The sequence below is a fragment of the Euprymna scolopes genome, chromosome 13, assembly GCF_053919585.1.
Source record: "Euprymna scolopes isolate OS-2025 chromosome 13, ASM5391958v1, whole genome shotgun sequence".
Classification (NCBI taxonomy): Eukaryota; Metazoa; Mollusca; class Cephalopoda; order Sepiida; family Sepiolidae; genus Euprymna; species Euprymna scolopes.
Window position 1 is genome coordinate 48,983,292 of NC_136494.1, and position 19,309 is coordinate 49,002,600.

The window sequence follows — 19,309 nt, forward strand, 5'->3', positions numbered from 1 at the left end:
AGGCCAGGAATTTGATCTTATATTTAAATTTTATATTTGTAACTTGAAAAAAAAAAAAAAAAAAAAAAAAAAAAAAAAAGAATGACAAAGCCACTAAAATATATTCAATTTTATTAACACGTTGGAATCAAATAAAAATCAAAATCAGTGTTTTAGATGTTTTATGAGATTGTTTTTTGTAGAAAATATGAAAAAAAAAAAAAAAAAAAAATTCAATCTATGAAGTTTGTCAGTCAGCAAATCAGTTGCTGTAAGCAAGGTGTATAGCAACAGGAGATAGATGAAATGTGCATAGCAACAGGAGATAGTAGTTTCCCAACTTTGATTGCAAACCAATTCAAGTCAAAACATTTTCTGTATTAGAAATTCCTATTGCCACACAGCACAGATCATCAACTTGTATGATGAATAAAAGAAACATAATAAAATTCAAGGTAGTTAGTTATAACTAATATAATCTCTGCAATATTTACTGGATGCCACTGCGATTGATTAAAAACAGTATGCATGACTGTGTTAACATTGTCATCGTCAGTACTTACTATAATGCCATTTTTACCTCATCCATCAAGAAATTATAAGACAATTGTTGCTCTTTGTGCACAATCTATTTTACTTTCTACAGATGAAATAACAAGTGCCAAGCAGGTGAAACCACAGCAAAACCCTTCATCTTTCATGAGACGATATGAATTATGTTTCACTCATTGTAATGTGTATTGATGTACACATCAGACACTTGTGGATGAAGAGAGTGGAAAAGCAACTAAAGAAAATACTATGAAAGTTTATCTTTCTAGCAATTGAAATCTTGCAAAAGGATAAAACTTTACATATATATAAGTCACATATTCTTGAAAATCCAAACCATTGCCATGCCCAACTAAAATGAATCACTAGATAGAAAAATGTGCTCCTAATTTTATTTGACCATTTCTCAATTTTATAATCTACTTCTAATAAATTATCTATTTATAGAATTCTCTAAATCTAAATAATAGCCTACCTTATACTCAAATATCATGAAATAAGCAGGTTGTTTTAAATTAAGTGCAAACTTTCAGAATTCATTTAATGCATGAAATAATGTACAAAAAAAGAAAACAATGAAATTGGTAAGCAGAAATACATAAACATGTTTATATAAAACATAAAACCAAAAATGCATTAAATAATTTTGAAGATATAAAAAACATTTTAGTTTTTACAATGGAAAATTTTATATGACAATGCAACACCATCAGAAAATATAAATTGAATGAGAAAAGATTACTAACACAGTTATGATAAAAAGTAAAAAAGTTTATATCTGAAAATGACAACATTATAATTAGTGTTATCTATGAAGAGAAAATTAGGTACTCCTGCAGTATTTTACCCACCAATTTCACGATCTTAGCCGAGCGTTGACGAACGCTTTCGGCGTTAACGCCGACGAAAGCCGAGAATTCGGAGCTACGGTGCAAGAACGCTAAAAGTATGTGAATAGCAACAACATTACAAGGAAAAGATATTACACACACACACAACAAAATGGATAAAATTAATACAAAAAATTTGGATAAAATAAATCACAAACACTTACCGTAAGTTTTTTTTTTAAGTAAAATAAATTTATTTTGTTGAATATTTTTTTTTTTTTTTGGTTCATTTTGTTTTCCGATAGCTTTTTTTTTGGGGGGGGGGGGCGGGGTAAGCAACAGTAATAAACACTTCAATGTTTTTTTTTGTTTGTTTTTAACAAAACGTTATTAAACAGTAACAACAATGTTTTTTTTTTTCAGTAATGTTTGTAGGGGGGGGGGACAACAATCACTGTTTATCTTTAGTTCCGACTGGAAGATTTTCTACTGACTGTAGAGGCAAAGTAGGGAGCAAAGGGTTTTCAGAGGATGTGGAAAGAAGCTCGTTCCCAAACCGGGTAGCCTTCCGCGATTTGATTTATTATGGAGACAAAAGGGTTGTGTCCAAATTTTTGTCTCCACATAAATTCGCATAAATATGTTTCCAACAGCTCCCGTTTTTTTTTTTTTTTTTTATCGCTAAATTAAATAGCTGAAATGAAAGGCTGTGTATTTTTACTTTGAACAATAAAATAACTGAAATGAAACGCTATGTGTGTAATTTCAATGAAAATTATTCATCTGCTGCGTGTTCGTTTGAAGCGCCCTGATTGGCTGATAAAGTATCGTACCGCTCGCCATGTTCCGGCGTTTTCCGACGGATGTCGATCAACGCTCGGCTAAGATCGTGAAATCGGTGGGTAAAATACTGCAGGAGTACCGAAAATTATATAATTACCATGTGAAATAAGAATAGTTAGAAAGTATAGCTAATCTTAATATTCAGAAAACATTTAAAATACAAGAACCCAAGTTTGCCTAGCTAGGAAAACTTGAGTCCTTGTACTGAAAAAATATCCAGCAAATAAAACGTTGTTTAGTAAATCGTTATTTTTTTGCATTTTTTTTTTTTTTTTTGCATTTCCATACACCAAACATGGATATAAATATCACTAAAACATCTGCTGGGTCATAAGCTCCATTTCAGTATCTTACTTGCTGGGGTGGGTTGCCTTTAGGCTGAGATAAACCGCATCACACACACACGCACAGACAGTACGAAAATTTATAAGATCAGTGTCTAAAACTAAAAGAATATTGTTGCATACGAGAGGAACAATATCAAATAAAACAATTGCATACAGCCACTGTACAGGTGCAACACAAACTGGCATGACAAACTGTGCATTCTAGCACATACATTGCTGCTGCACAATATATTTTTGCACAAGAACTACAGCAGAAGCAACAGAATAGATATTAAGGCCTTTTTTCTTCTTCATAAATATCAGCCTCACTTACCACCTCCCGTCGTAACTGGATGAAAAACTGTTTTCTCTTGAAAGATATTTTTACTATTTTAGCCCTGCAAAAGATACAAAAAGTATAATTGATTTTAACAATGTTTCATCAAAATGACAAAGTGTATAAATAATAAAAAAAATGTTTCTAGCAATGCAATAAGAAAAGAAACCAAAACAACATTATTTGAAGTGAAATTTAGAATTAAAAAAAATGTTTACAATAAAATCTAAAACTAAATTAAGGCAACAAAATAACAAAGAAAAATACGTCTGAATTCAGAAATTGCATGGTTAAACAAAATTACAAATTAAAAATCTGTTTTATTAACTTTTGAGAGAATTATTATTTTGATTATCTAGACTTGTATGGACCAGAAAGAGAAATACTAGTCCAAATAATCCAAACTCATGAATAAAAATCTTGAAAACTTGTTAGATTAAAATAATAATATAATTTTAGGAACAACATTTTCTCAAGTAAACTTTTATATAGATTATATAATATAGCTTATTTTTTATAGAAATAATAATGAAATTTTAGTAGATTAAAAAGTAATTTCAATAAACAAATAAACTTCAAACATGGCAATGTTTCGGATATAAACATATAATTATTATAAAATTAAAAAACTAACTGATATATTAATTGATCAAATTTATAATATAATCTTTAAAATAATCATATAGGAAATAATTGTTAAGTAATGTTAAATATTTCAGAAATAATAAAAATATTGCAATGAATTTTCTGAAAGAAAATTTTCTCTGCTGCATGAATATTATTATTTTTTGCTATCTGTATTGATGAAGTCTATCGTTTGTTCAAATTATGGAAGATTATTCGTTTATGTGTACAAAAAGAATACAATTTACTGTGTACAGTAAGGAATACCATTATTTTATTATGTGTACATAAGAGAATTCAATTATTTTATGTGTACATAAAGAAAAGCCATTATGTTCTTTGTTTATAAACAAATGCAATTATTTTCTGTGTATTTTCCGTGTGTAATACTTTAATTTTATGTGTATACGAATGAATGACATTATTATATGTGTATACTAATGAATGCCATTATTATATGTGTATATTAATGAATGGCAATATTATATGTGTATATTAATGAATGCCAATATTATATGTGTATATTAATGAATGGCAATATTATATGTGTATATTCATGAATGCCAATATTATATGTGTCTTTCATGAGTGCCAATATTATATGTGTATATTCATGGATGGCAATATTATATGTGTATATTCATGAATACCATTATTATATGTGTATATTCATGAATACCATTATTATATGTGTATATTCATGAATGCCATTATTATATGTGTATATTAATGAATGCCAATATTATATGTGTATATTAATGAATGCCATTATTATATGTGTATATTAATGAATGCCAATATTATATGTGTATATTCATGAATGGCAATATTATATGTGTATATTCATGAATGGCAATATTATATGTGTATATTCATGAATGGCAATATTATATGTGTATATTCATGAATGGCAATATTATATGTGTATATTCATGAATGGCAATATTATATGTGTATATTCATGAATGGCAATATTATATGTGTATATTCATGAATGCCAATATTATATGTGTATATTCATGAATGGCAATATTATATGTGTATATTCATGAATGGCAATATTATATGTGTATATTCATGAATGGCAATATTATATGTGTATATTCATGAATGCCAATATTATATGTGTATATTCATGAATGACAATATTATATGTGTATATTCATGAATGACATTATTCTATGTGTATACTAATGAATGACAATATTATATGTGTATATTAATGAATGACATTATTCTATGTGTATATTAATGAATGCCATTATTATATGTGTATATTCATGAATGCCAATATTATATGTGTATATTAATGGATGCCATGGATGTGTATATTAATTTTATTTTGAGTGTATATTTAAAAATGCCCATATTTTAAGTGTACATTAAGTAATACAATATGAAAAATTTAAATTAAGTAATGCCAATATTTTTGGTAGACATTAAGTAATGCCAATATTTTTGGTAGACATTAAGTAATGCCAATATTTTTGGTAGACATTAAAAAATGCCAATATTTTAGGTGTACATTAAGAATTACCAATATTTCAGGTGAAAATTAAGAAATGCCAATATTTCAGGTGTACATTAAGAAATGCTCATATTTTAGGTGTAAATTAAAAAATGCCAATATTTCACGTGTACATAAATAAATGCTCATATTTCAAGTGTACATTAAGAAATGCCAATATTTCAAGTGTACATAAAGAAATGCCAATATTTCAGGTGTACATAAAGAAATGCTCATATTTCAGGTGTACATAAAGAAATGCTCATATTTCAGGTGTACATTAAGAAATGCTCATATTTCAGGTGTAAATTAAGAAATGCTCATATTTCAGGTGTAAATTAAGAAATGCTCATATTTCAGGTGTAAATTAAGAAATGCTCATATTTCAGGTGTAAATTAAGAAATGCTCATATTTCAGGTGTACATTAAGAAATGCTCATATTTCAGGTGTACATTAAGAAATGCTCATATTTCAGGTGTACATTAAGAAATGCCAATATTTCAGGTGTACATAAAGAAATGCTCATATTTCAGGTGTACATAAAGAAATGCCAATATTTCAGGTGTACATAAAGAAATGCTCATATTTCAGGTGTACATTAAGAAATGCTCATATTTCAGGTGTAAATTAAGAAATGCTCATATTTCAGGTGTACATAAAGAAATGCCAATATTTCAGGTGTACATAAAGAAATGCTCATATTTCAGGTGTACATTAAGAAATGCTCATATTTCAGGTGTAAATTAAGAAATGCTCATATTTCAGGTGTACATAAAGAAATGCTCATATTTCAGGTGTACATTAAGAAATGCCAATATTTCAGGTGTACATAAAGAAATGCCAATATTTCAGGTGTACATAAAGAAATGCCAATATTTCAAGTGTACATAAAGAAATGCTCATATTTCAGGTGTACATTAAGAAATGCTCATATTTCAGGTGTACATAAAGAAATGCCAATATTTCAGGTGTACATAAAGAAATGCCAATATTTCAAGTGTACATAAAGAAATGCTCATATTTCAGGTGTACATTAAGAAATGCTCATATTTCGGGTATAATACAGTGCAAAGAAACAGTTACTCATGAAAACGAACCTCCTAAAGTAAAATCTTGAATAATTATCTAAACTCGAATGTAAATTAATATTAAGCCGATTTTACAAATTGATAATAGTTAATTATGGATTTTAATTAATTATAAGGTGAAACTCTAATGATTCAAACTCGATAGATAACGACAAACTTCCACCCATTAATATGGGAGGGGAGATTATCATCAAAAGTGTCCTGAATTGTTAACTTAGCACCGACTTACTACTTAGATATAAATAAGTCACTTGTACCCATCCCCCCCCCCCCAGTTTTTTTTTTTTTTTTTTTTTTAAATGGAGAGTAGATAATACAGTGGATGTGTTATCGGCAGCTTCAGTAACTCTCGCTTCTCCTATTTTGTCATTCAGTCCTCATTCAATGAGTGATTTTTCTGACAAAGGGTGAAGAAAAAGATGCTTAAAGGTCGGTAGTATTTTGTGACTAGTAGTCTGAGATGTCGGAAATTTTTCTGTCTCTGTCTGTCCTTGTGGCCATGTCACTAGTAAGGGTGCTGGAGGTAAACGTTTTGTCTGGGCTGACGTTATCCGCCTGATAATCAGGGACCCGAACCTTGGATTAACCACTAAGGAGGCTGTCCTATCTGATCTTGAGCACGTAGTACAATGGGGAAAGGAGTGGCTGGTTACTTTTAATGCATCTAAAACCAAGCTTCTCTCTTTACATCATCAACATTCTAATCCACATTTGTCATCAATTGAAATGAATGGCTCTCGTCTTCAGGAGGCCTCAAGTTTTGACAAGCTTCTGGGCTTGACCATTACTCCTGATCTTAAATGGAACACGTATATCAAATCTGTTGCCAAGGTCGCTGGAAAAATGGTGGGATCTTTCTATCGATCCAGTAGATATCTCACTGCTGATGCTATTCTCTATCTATATAAGAGCCAGGTACGTCCAAGGATGGAATACTGTTGCCACATCTGGGCAGGAGCTGCTAGAAAGAACTTGTCCTGCCTTGATAGAGTTCAAAATAGACTTCGTAGCCTCGTAGGAGATGTCCTTTTCTCCTCCTTGCAACCTCTATCTCACAGAAGAGATGTTGCGAGTTTGTCTCTGATGTATCGTTATTTTCATGGAAAGTGTTCAACTGAGCTTCAATCTATGGTCCCCCCTCGCCAAACTTTCACAAGAAACACTCGTCTAGCTGTAAACACTATCAATAATTTCCCCCACTCTTTATCTGTGCCTAAACCTAAACGTAGATTCCATGAACAAAGCTTCTTTCTTAGAACTGCACGCCTGTGGAATTGTCTTCCGTTTTCCTGCTTTCCGGCTGACTACAATATGGTTTTGTTCAAGTCTAAAGTAAATAAGTTCTTGATGAGCCGTTCCATATAAGTTATTAAATTTACCAAATTTTCATTACTAATGATTACTATATTGACCAATTTCTACTGTACACTCTTTAACCCTTATCCTTGAGTGGCCTCTGGGCCTTGATAATGTGGTGATGTCTTTGTAAAAAAAAAAAAAAAAAAAAAAAAAAAAAAGGCACAAAGTACTGGGACTGCTGTATTGCCATTTGGTGAGTGGATCTGGACCATGCAGTAGTCTCTGGTGGGGCCTCTCGATGCCATACTAGTGGGTAATTGTTACGGCTTTACCTTTTCGTGTGCTACAAAAAAAAAAAAAAAAAATTTTCCTGTCTTTTTCTCTCTTACTTTCCCTCTCTGTACTGCTCTAACCAAGTATGCCGACCTATTCCACAAATCCTAAAACCTCAACATGAAATATCTCCAGAATAAAAACTCGATAAAACCTAGAACCCCATCTTCCAACGTAGACCCCTACTACCAGGTCTCCTTCTCCAACATAAGGGGTCTACGTTCCAACCTTCCAGACGTTGAAACCCAATTACAGGAGACGAAACCGGACATATTATTTCTAAGTGAAACTGGAATAGGGCCGACCACTTCTCTAGATGAGTTCATAATAAACGGATACTCTAATTTAACAGCTAAATCTGACACTCAAGATCGCCATGGGCATGGAATATGTGCCTACATTAAGGATGGCTTCCCGTGTGGCAGGGATATCTCTAGAGAAGATCCTAATTTACCCTATATGTGCTTCAGGGTTGCACTTGCTAACACCACTGCATTTATATTTGCCCTCTATAGGCCCCACAACAGCGGAGTTACTATCTTTAAGAGCATATCTGAGAAAATAGACCACATACTGTCTTCACATCCCTCGGCTAACATCCAAATCTGTGGTGACTTCAACGTCCATAATGTGGAATGGCTGACCCATTCAAATAAGACAGATGATGAGGGGAGGTTTTGTCATGATTTTGCCATTGCTTATGACCTCACTCAGATTGTTCGCGAACCCACCCGTGTGCCCGGTACACCCGGTCAATATGCAAGCCTACTAGACCTTTTTCTCTCAACTTCCCCTGAGCTATGTTCATGTTCCATTCATTCTCCTCTAGGATCCTCCGACCACTCCGTCGTATCAGTTAAAATAAAAATGAAATGTAAGAAGCCTCCAGACGTACCCCTCCACTGTACTGTATACCGATACTCTATGGCTGACTGGGATATCTTCCGTACATTCATATCTGATTTACCTCTGCACTCCATGTTTAAAAAGGAAGTGTCCTCTATAGTATCAGATCTGACCGAATGGTTAATTGTAGGCATAGACCAATTATTACCATCTAAAAAATTCCAACAAAAACCTAACAGCCAGCTATTGGTTCTCCCCAGAATGTGCTGCTGCTATTGCGCACAGAAATCACTTTTTCCATAGCTACCAACGTAATAGATGCACTGAGACTAAAGCTGCTTTCAGGACTGCCAGCAACCACTGTAAAAGAGTAATAAAAAATGCAAGAGAGCTATATGCCCAGTCTGTTAAATCCAAGGTAGCTGATCAGCGGCTTGGTTCCCACCAATTTTGGCAAATAACAAATAGGATCCTGAACAGAAGTGTGCGTTCTATCCCAACCATTATCAATGGACCAGAGGTCATCTCGTCAGCGTCAGACAAGGCCAAACTATTTGCAAAGAACTTTATACCCTATGCGACAAAGACCATCAACTCCCCATATTTCCTCCTATAACACAGAACAAGCTAGGTAACATACAAATATCTGTGCATGAGGTCGCCAAGCTAATTAAGAACCTAGATTCCAGTAAAGCAACTGGCCCTGATGGCATCCCAATTATAGTGTTAAAAAAGCTTCAACCAGAACTTGCTCCCATACTTACGAAACTATTTAAGCGCTGCCTTAAGGAGAAGTGCTTTCCGACTCCCTGGAAGACCTCATCAGTTTGCCCTGTATTTAAGAATTCAGGTGACAAGTCATCTCCCTCTCAGTACAGACCAATAAGTCTCCTGTGTGTTATGAGTAAGTTGCTGGAATCCATATTAAATAGAGAAATAGTCAACCACCTCAGCAGGAATAACCTTCTTAGTGACACACAATATGGTTTCCGCTCTGCAAGATCTACCGCAGATGTGCTGACGGTTATATCCCACAGGATTAGTGAATCTCTTGACAAAGGCTTCCTTTCTAGGGCAATTGCTCTTGACATATCAAAGGTCTTCGACAAAATATGGCATAAGGGTCTACTTCACAAGATTTCCAGCTACGGTATAACTGGAAATGTTTTCTCAATCATAAAATCATTTCTCTCTGATAGGCTCATAAGAGTAGTGGTAGATGGACAAAAATCGGAGGCCTGCAATATAAATGCTGGAGTCCCTCAGGGGTCAATCCTAGGCCCTACTTTCTTCCTGATCTACATCAATCAAAGTGTAGTATCTGTTCTTCAGATGCTGCACTTCTATTTCTTGTTCTCTTTCGGTGGAGGAGAGATCCTACACGACTGAGACAATTTTTATTTTTGTACCTTTTCTCCACGTTAAAAAACGACCCTGGTGTCTAACTCTGTCTCGTGGGGAGGCATAGTAAATAGGTACATCAATGACCTCCCTAAACACATACTTAAATAATTTGTTGACATCTATGCTGATGACACGACCATCTACGGCAACACATCAAAGGCTGTAAATGACAAAGTTCTCTCTGATTCTCTCTCCTCTGATCTCGAGCGCGTGGTTCAGTGGGTGAAGACGTGGCTGGTTACCTTTAATGCATCTAAAACCAAACTCCTATCCTTACATCATCAACGCTCTGATCCCCATCTGGCATCATTTGTGATGGATGGCTCTCGTCTGGGAGAGGCCTCGTGTTTTTACAAGCTTCTGGGTTTGACCTTTACTCCTGATCTGAAATGGAATACGTACATCAAGTCTGTTGCCAAGGTTGCTGGAAAGATGGTGGGATCCTTCTACCACTCCAGAAGATATCTTACTGCTGATGTAATTCTCTATCTATATAAAAGCCAAGTACGTCCAAGGATGGAATACTGCTGCCATATCTGGGCAGGAGCTGCTAAAAACAGCCTATTCTGCCTTGACAGAGTACAAAATAGACTTTGTGGCTTAGTGGGGGATACCCTTTTCTCTACCCTGCAACCTCTCTCTCACAGAAGAGACGTTGCGAGCCTATCTTTGTTTTATCATTATTTCCATGGCAGGTGCTCGTCTGAAATCTGGTCTCTGGTCCCCCTTCGCCAATCTTTCACGAAAAACACCCGTCTATCTGAATCCACTGTGAAAGATTTCCCCCACTCTATATCTGTGCCTAAACCAAAACGTGGATTCCATGAACAGAGCTTCTTTCTTAGAACTGCACGCCTGTGGATCTCTGTTCCGTCTGCCTGCTTCCCACCGGACTACAACTTGGATGTCTTCAAGTCCAATGTTAACAAATTCTTAATGAACCGCCCCCTTAAGTAAACACTTCATCAAATCTCCACACTAACATAATGTACTTGCAATAACCCTTATCCCTGAGTGGCTTCCGAGCCTTGATAAGTGGTGATCACTGTGTAAAAAAAAAAAAAAAAAAAAAATCCCAATATTTCATGTGTACATTAAAAAATGTCATTATTTCATGTGTACATTAAAAAATCTCATTATTTCATGTGTACATTAAGAAATCTCATTATTTCATGTGTACATTAAGAAATCTCATTATCTATTTTAAGAAATTATTATATCTATTAATGATTGTCATCGTTTTCTCTCTTTATTAATGAATCTCATCATTTCCTCTCTGTATTAATGAATGTCATTATTTTCTCTCTATTAATGAATGTCATCATTTTCTCTCTATTAATGAATGTCATCATTTTCTCTCTATTAATAAATGTCATCATTTTCTCTCTATTAATAAATGTCATCATTTTCTCTCTATTAATGAATGTCATCATTTTCTCTCTATTAATGAATGTCATCATTTTCTCTCTATTAATGAATGTCATCATTTTCTCTCTATTAATGAATCTCATCATTTCCTCTCTATTAATGAATATCATCATTTCCTCTCTATTAATGAATCTCATCATTTCCTTTCTATTAATGAATCTCATCATTTCCTCTCTATTAATGAATCTCATCATTTCCTCTCTATTAATGAATCTCATCATTTCCTCTCTATTAATGAATCTCATCATTTCCTCTCTATTAATAAATGTCATCATTTCCTCTCTATTAATAAATGTCATCATTTCCTCTCTGTATTAATCAATGTCATTATTTCCTCTCTATTAATGAATGTCATCATTTTCTCTCTATTAATGAATGTCATCATTTTCTCTCTATTAATGAATCTCATCATTTTCTCTCTTTATTAATGAATCTCATCATTTCCTCTCTATTAATGAATCTCATCATTTCCTCTCTATTAATGAATCTCATCATTCCCTCTCTATTAATGAATCTCATCATTCCCTCTCTATTAATGAATCTCATCATTTCCTCTCTATTAATGAATATGATCATTTTCTCTCTATTAATCAATGTCATCATTTTCTCTCTATTAATAAATCTCATCATTTTCTCTCTATTAATAAATGTCATCATTTCCTCTCTGTATTAATCAATGTCATCATTTCCTCTCTGTATTAATCAATGTCATCATTTTCTCTCTATTAATGAATGTCATCATTTCCTCTCTATTAATCAATGTCATCATTTCCTCTCTGTATTAATCAATGTCATCATTTCCTCTCTATTAATAAATGTCATCATTTCCTCTCTATTAATAAATGTCATCATTTCCTCTCTGTATTAATCAATGTCATCATTTCCTCTCTGTATTAATCAATGCCATCATTTCCTCTCTATTAATGAATATCATCATTTTCTCTATTAATGAATATCATCATTTTCTCTATTAATGAATATCATCATTTTCTCTCTATTAATGAATATCATCATTTTCTCTCTATTAATGAATATCATCATTTTCTCTCTATTAATGAATATCATCATTTTCTCTCTATTAATGAATGTCATCATTTTCTCTCTTTTAATGAATCTCAACATTTCCTCTCTATTAATGAATATCATCATTTTCTCTCTATTAATGAATATCATCATTTTCTCTCTATTAATGAATATCATCATTTTCTCTCTATTAATTAATATCATCATTTTCTCTCTATTAATTAATATCATCATTTTCTCTCTATTAATGAATATCATCATTTTCTCTCTATTAATGAATATCATCATTTTCTCTCTATTAATGAATATCATCATTTTCTCTCTATTAATGAATATCATCATTTTCTCTCTATTAATGAATGTCATCATTTTCTCTCTTTTAATGAATCTCAACATTTCCTCTCTATTAATGAATCTCATCATTTCCTCTCTATTAATGAATCTCATCATTTCCTCTCTATTAATGAATATCATCATTTTCTCTCTATTAATGAATATCATCATTTTCTCTCTATTAATGAATATCATCATTTTCTCTCTATTAATGAATATCATCATTTTCTCTCTATTAATGAATATCATCATTTTCTCTCTATTAATGAATATCATCATTTTCTCTCTAATCATGAATGTCATCATTTTCTCTCTTTTAATGAATCTCAACATTTCCTCTCTATTAATGAATCTCATCATTTCCTCTCTATTAATGAATCTCATCATTTCCTCTCTATTAATGAATCTCAACATTTCCTCTCTATTAATGAATCTCATCATTTCCTCTCTATTAATGAATCTCATCATTTCCTCTCTATTAATTAATATCATCATTTTCTCTCTATTAATGAATATCATCATTTTCTCTCTATTAATGAATATCATCATTTTCTCTCTATTAATGAATATCATCATTTTCTCTCTATTAATGAATGTCATCATTTTCTCTCTTTTAATGAATCTCAACATTTCCTCTCTATTAATGAATCTCATCATTTCCTCTCTATTAATGAATCTCATCATTTCCTCTCTATTAATTAATATCATCATTTTCTCTCTATTAATGAATATCATCATTTTCTCTCTATTAATGAATATCATCATTTTCTCTCTATTAATGAATATCATCATTTTCTCTCTATTAATGAATGTCATCATTTTCTCTCTTTTAATGAATCTCAACATTTCCTCTCTATTAATGAATCTCATCATTTCCTCTCTATTAATGAATCTCATCATTTCCTCTCTATTAATGAATATCATCATTTTCTCTCTATTAATGAATATCATCATTTTCTCTCTATTAATGAATATCATCATTTTCTCTCTATTAATGAATATCTATCTCATTTTCTCTCTATTAATGAATCTCATCATTTCCTCACTTTTTCATAAAAAAAAAAAAATAATTAACTCACATTTCATCATTTTTCATAATGCTTGGATATGTTACTAATTTTGATAATTTTTTATCATTTAAACTTACCATATCGGACACCTTACTAAAATAATAACTTTGATATATTGTCTAGGCAGATTATTTCATTACAAACACACCAATCAATAAACTTACATTTCACCATTTTTTCATAATTTTTGGATACTAACTTCTACAATCATTTTTTATAAGTTAAACACACTTTATAGCTTCCACCCTTACTAAAATAATAACATTGATATATTGTCTGGGCTGATTATTTCATTACAAACACACCAATCAATTAACTCACATTTAATCATTTTTCATAATTCTTGGATATGTTACTAATTTTGACAATCATTTTTTATCATTTTAACCGACATCATTTGATATTTTTTTGTAATTAAAATCATCCCTATCGATCTCTCTTACTAAAAAAAATAACTATGATATATTGTCTGGGCTGATTATTTCATTGCAAACACACTAATGGATTAAATCACATTATCATTTTTCATAATTCTTAGATATTTTACTAATTTCGACAATCATTTTTCATAATTTAAACCATCCTTATCATCCTCTCTTACTAATATAATAACTTTGATATATTGTCTGGACTGATTATTTCATAAAAAAAACAACTATCTATTAACTCACATTTCATCAATTTTTTAATTCTTGGATATGTTACTAATTTCGACAATCACTTTTTATATGTTTAACCCACATTATTTACAACCCACTACTAAAATAATAACTTTGATATATTATCTGGGCTGCTTATTTAATTTCAAACACAGCAATTAACTCACATTTCGTCATTTTTCATAATTCTTAGATATGTTATTAATATCGATAATCATTTGTCATCATTTTAACCGACATCATTGCCCTCTGTACTAAAATAATAACTTTGATACATTGTCTGGGCTGATTTATCATTGCAAACACACTAATGCATTAAATCGCATATTATCATTTTTCATAATTCTCGGATATGTTAATAATTTTGACAATAATTTTTCATAATTTAAACCATCCTTATCACCCTCTCTTACTAACATAACTTTGATATATTGTCTGGGCTGATTATTTTATTATAAACACACCAATCCATTAACTCGCATTTAATCATTTTTCATAATTCTTGGATGTGTTCAAGTCCAATGTTAACAAATTCCTAATGAACTGCCCCCTTAAGTAAACACTTCATCAAATCTCCACACTAACGTAATGTACTTGCAATAACCCTTATCCCTGAGTGGCTTCCGGGCCTTGATAAGTGGTGATCTCTGTGTAAAAAATTTTTTTTTTTAAAATATGTTACTAATTTTGATAATAATTTTTCATAAGTTTAGTACATCTTACATCCTCCCCCTTACTAAAATAATAACTTTGATATATTGCCTGGGCTGATTATTTCATTACGAACACACCAATCGATTAACTCACATTTCATCATTTTTTATAATTCTTGGATATGTTACCAATTTCGGCAATCATGTTTCATAATTAAAACCCCACAGTATGCCCCCCTCCTACTAATATAAGAACATTGCTATATTGTCTGGGCTTATTTCATTACAAACACACCAATCAAGTAAGTCACATTTCATAATTTTTCATAATTCTTGGATATGTTACTAATTTCCACAATAATCTTCATAACTTTAATCCACTATGTCGTTCCCCCTTACTTAAATAATAACTTTGATATATTGCCTGGGCTGATTATTTCATTACAAACACATCAATCAATTCCAGGTATTCTCATAGTATATATGTTCCACCTATCTTATCCAATCCTGGGTGACGCCGCATATTCTTTCACCTATCTCATTTGATCCGGGGCGACACTGGGTATTCTGCTACTATATGTTTTCCACCTATCTCATTCAATACTGGGCGACGCTTTCTGCTAGTATATATTTGCACTTATCTCATTCAAACCCAAGACTGACTTTCCGTCACCCCACTATTAAAAATATACATGAAATAAAATAACGTTTAAATCGTAAACTGTTTCAGCCATTTCTGGGACTGACATTATATCCCCAACTCACTGCTAAAAATATACATGAAATAATGTAATGTCTAAATAGTAAACTGTTTCAGCCGTTTCCGGGACCGACCCCATATCCCCCACCCCACTGTTATAAATATACATTAAATAAAGTAATTTTTAATGCGTAAACGGTTTCAGCCATTTCTGGGACTGATTTCATATCCCCCTACACTACTGTTAAAATATACATGAAATAAAGCAATGTAAACGGTTCAAGTAATCTCTTGGACTTACTTCATATCCCTCACCCCACTGTTTAAAACATACTTGAAATAAAGTAATGTTTAAATCATAAACTGTTTCAGCAGCTTTTCGAAACACATAAAAACATTAACACAGGTAGGGATTAGGTAACCATTGCTTCAACATAAATTTCTGAGTGTAGTATCAGTCTCAGCATTCCAGTGACTTAAATCCTCCCCTTCTTTGGGCTTGGTTAATGGAGGAGATTACTTCATTACTGATACAATTTTTATTTTTGTTACTGACCAGAGTGCCCCTTTTGGGGAGCTGGTTCCCTTCCCAAATTTTTAATTGACCTCATGTCCAACTCTGCCCTTGTAGGGAGGCAAGTAAAAAAAATAATCAGAAGGGACATTTTTCAGAGCATCTTATATAATTAATCAGAAGGGACATTTACAGGACATTTTGTAATTTAATCAGAAATTACTTTTCCCAGTTACTTTTGCAATATTGAAACTTTGTACCTATTTACAATGCCTCCCCACGGGACAGATTTAGACACCAGGGTCGTTTTTTAGCGCGGAGAAAAGGAACAAAAAATTGTCTTAGTTTTAGTAGTTAAAACTTTTTATGATGACCACTAATATTTTTAAAGTTTCTGAATTTAACTAAAATTTATATTGTTCTGTCGTTTCTATCAAAATAAAGCATTGTTGAGAAGAAAGGAAAATGATGAGATAAATTTCTAAATTTTATACGATCATTCTCATAAAATATTTTAAAATTTGAATACAAGGTTTTCCCATAAAGTAATACAACTGAGAAGAAATGTTTAATTTGGAAGACTAAAAATTTAGAAATGTTTAATTTGGAAGACTAAAAACTTTAAACTGTAGCTAACAGAACAATAGTAAACCTGTTTTGTAATCAATTTAAATAGTATGAATGGAAAAATAATCACTGAAATTTCTCAAAATTTATATTTAAATCTTCGCCCTATTTGCAAACATTTAATTTACATTTCCAAATGAATTGTTCGAGCTTATTCATTAACATCTGATAATCGAGTGATTTTATTTCATGCAATTTAAGTGTTGATATAACAAAATCATCACAGCAATATAAGAAAAGAAGAAATTCAAATCAAGTTGTGTAATTTGTATATGCAATTTGTAAAGATTTTATTAATAATCATATTAGCATTGGCTATGAACTATTGGTTTAAATATGATCATAACTAGAACATATGTGTATAACAACTAAAGTTTACTATTGTTGATGGCTGACCAAAGAGTTTCAGTTTTCATAAAGTTATTTAAAAAGGCACAATTACAAAATTAGAGCATACATGGATTTTGTGTAGTATGAATCAAATTAAACTTCCAGCATCTTGAGACGGTACAATGAGATGCTATTCTAAGGCAGCTGAGAGTCAAGAGAACATTCAGCATAAACAACCTCTTCAATGGAATCTCGTGCTTATATAGCAGTGAACATGTGCAACTTTTTTTTTTGTGTATGTGTGATGCTTGTATAACTAGCACTACACAACTACTCTACATATCCGACGTGGGTCTCTTCACCTAAATTAAGTTTAAGTTATAAGTACAGGGCTTGCCAAAGATAATCAGTTAATTACATAAACATTAAGTAAACATCTTTTATTTCATTGTATAGAAACAAACAGGTTTAAGTCCTGTGTAATTTTCATGTGTAAACTAATTATCACTTTTAGTTATTTTAATTTAAATATAAATTTTTGTTTACTTCTTCTGTTAATCATGACTTTATCAATGGAAACATATCTACAACTGATTCACCTTTATTATTAGCATCAAAATCACAAACACTTTAACCAGACAAGATGTGCCACATAAATATTTTTTCAAAACCATTTGAATTATTTAATAGCATTCAATAGCTGCATCTATGTATTGGTGAATTTAAGAGCTGGTGACCATGGATGATTGGAAAGCACTAGAATATTGGAAGAGAGTGATGATATACATAAGACTGCAATAATTTGAAAATCTTCGCTGCATGTGGAAACTCATGAGACGTACTGGAAAATCGCAATAGGGATGTAAAAGAAGTGTCAAGCAGAAAATTTGTGACAGGCATTTTGAAATTTGTTGAGAAACGCCCCCCACACACCAAAAAAAAAGGTGTGAGAAGATCCAGTCAAGACAATGAAAACCTTGGCAAGAGAAATGGGCAATGGAATGCCGACTATGAAGAAAACCCTGAACAGGGATTTTTGCAACTCTTCAGAAAATGTTACAAGGGCCAACTAAACTACTCACCAAGGTAAAGAGAACTGCTTTATGAAAGCAAAAAAACTCTGCAGCAAGGTAAAATATCTGGTTCTTCTAAGGATCAGTTGCACAATGCACAGAACAACACAAACTTCTACACATCATGAAGTTTAAATTTCCCCTAATTTTCAGTGCTGTCCCACATCTTTGAAAAAGAAATCATACTCAATTCAGATGACTACAGTGCCACCAAAAAGAAAGTCCACACTTGTCAGTTTTTCAAAAACCACAAATGGAAGCTATATTGGATGTAACTGTTAAGACATTAGATTTGCCTCTTATTCCTCTATAATTTTACTTGTCCATATTTGACTTTTAATTCAAGTATCCGACAATTTAAAAAATTAACTTCAAATTGAGAAGGCAAAAAGAAACTCTGCACAATGGAAAAGTGTTATTTAAATATAACTTAAAAACATAGTTGCAACACAAATACAATATGAACACAATGGACTAATAATTATTATTAAGTAGCATAGCCCTTCTGCAATTTGACAGCCTGCAAATTTGGGGGCATTTTCCTGAATTAGTCTGTGGCAATACTCCAATGAAAGGGCATCCCACTTCTCTTTAATTTTTGTCTAAATTTCTTCCAGATTTGAAATTTCATTATTACATAGCTGTTGCTTGATGTAATGCCATACGCTTTCGATAGGATTGAGGTTTGGATATTGTGCAGGCAAATCTAAACACGGACTATCATGCTCTTCCAGGAACCTCTTGACATTGCCAGCTGTATGAATAGGAGCATTATCCTACATGAAAATGAGATTATCATCAAAATTCCGGCCAAAGTAAGTTAGAAAATGCTCAGTCAATAAATTAATGTAGTTGGTTGAATTAATTCGACCTTGCAAGTGACCTATAGGCCCTGGACCATCGGCACTAATAACATCCCACACCAAAACT

The 19,309-nt window shown here is 32.0% G+C and overlaps 1 protein-coding gene across 9 annotated transcripts in view; it reads right to left on the reverse strand.

Annotated features, from left to right (window-relative positions):
* Positions 1-19,309, reverse strand: part of LOC145292010 (tyrosine-protein phosphatase non-receptor type 4-like) — a 973,203-nt gene that overhangs the window by 570,950 nt on the left and 382,944 nt on the right. For all 9 annotated transcript variants that reach the window (XR_013869534.1, XM_080138005.1, XM_080138003.1 and 6 more), the window contains one exon: positions 2,865-2,928. Coding sequence is in view for 8 of the 9 variants with exons in the window: in XM_080138005.1 (XP_079994131.1) it covers positions 2,865-2,928 (64 nt within the window). In the remaining variant the exon portion in view is untranslated. The remainder of the gene's footprint in view (positions 1-2,864; positions 2,929-19,309) is intronic.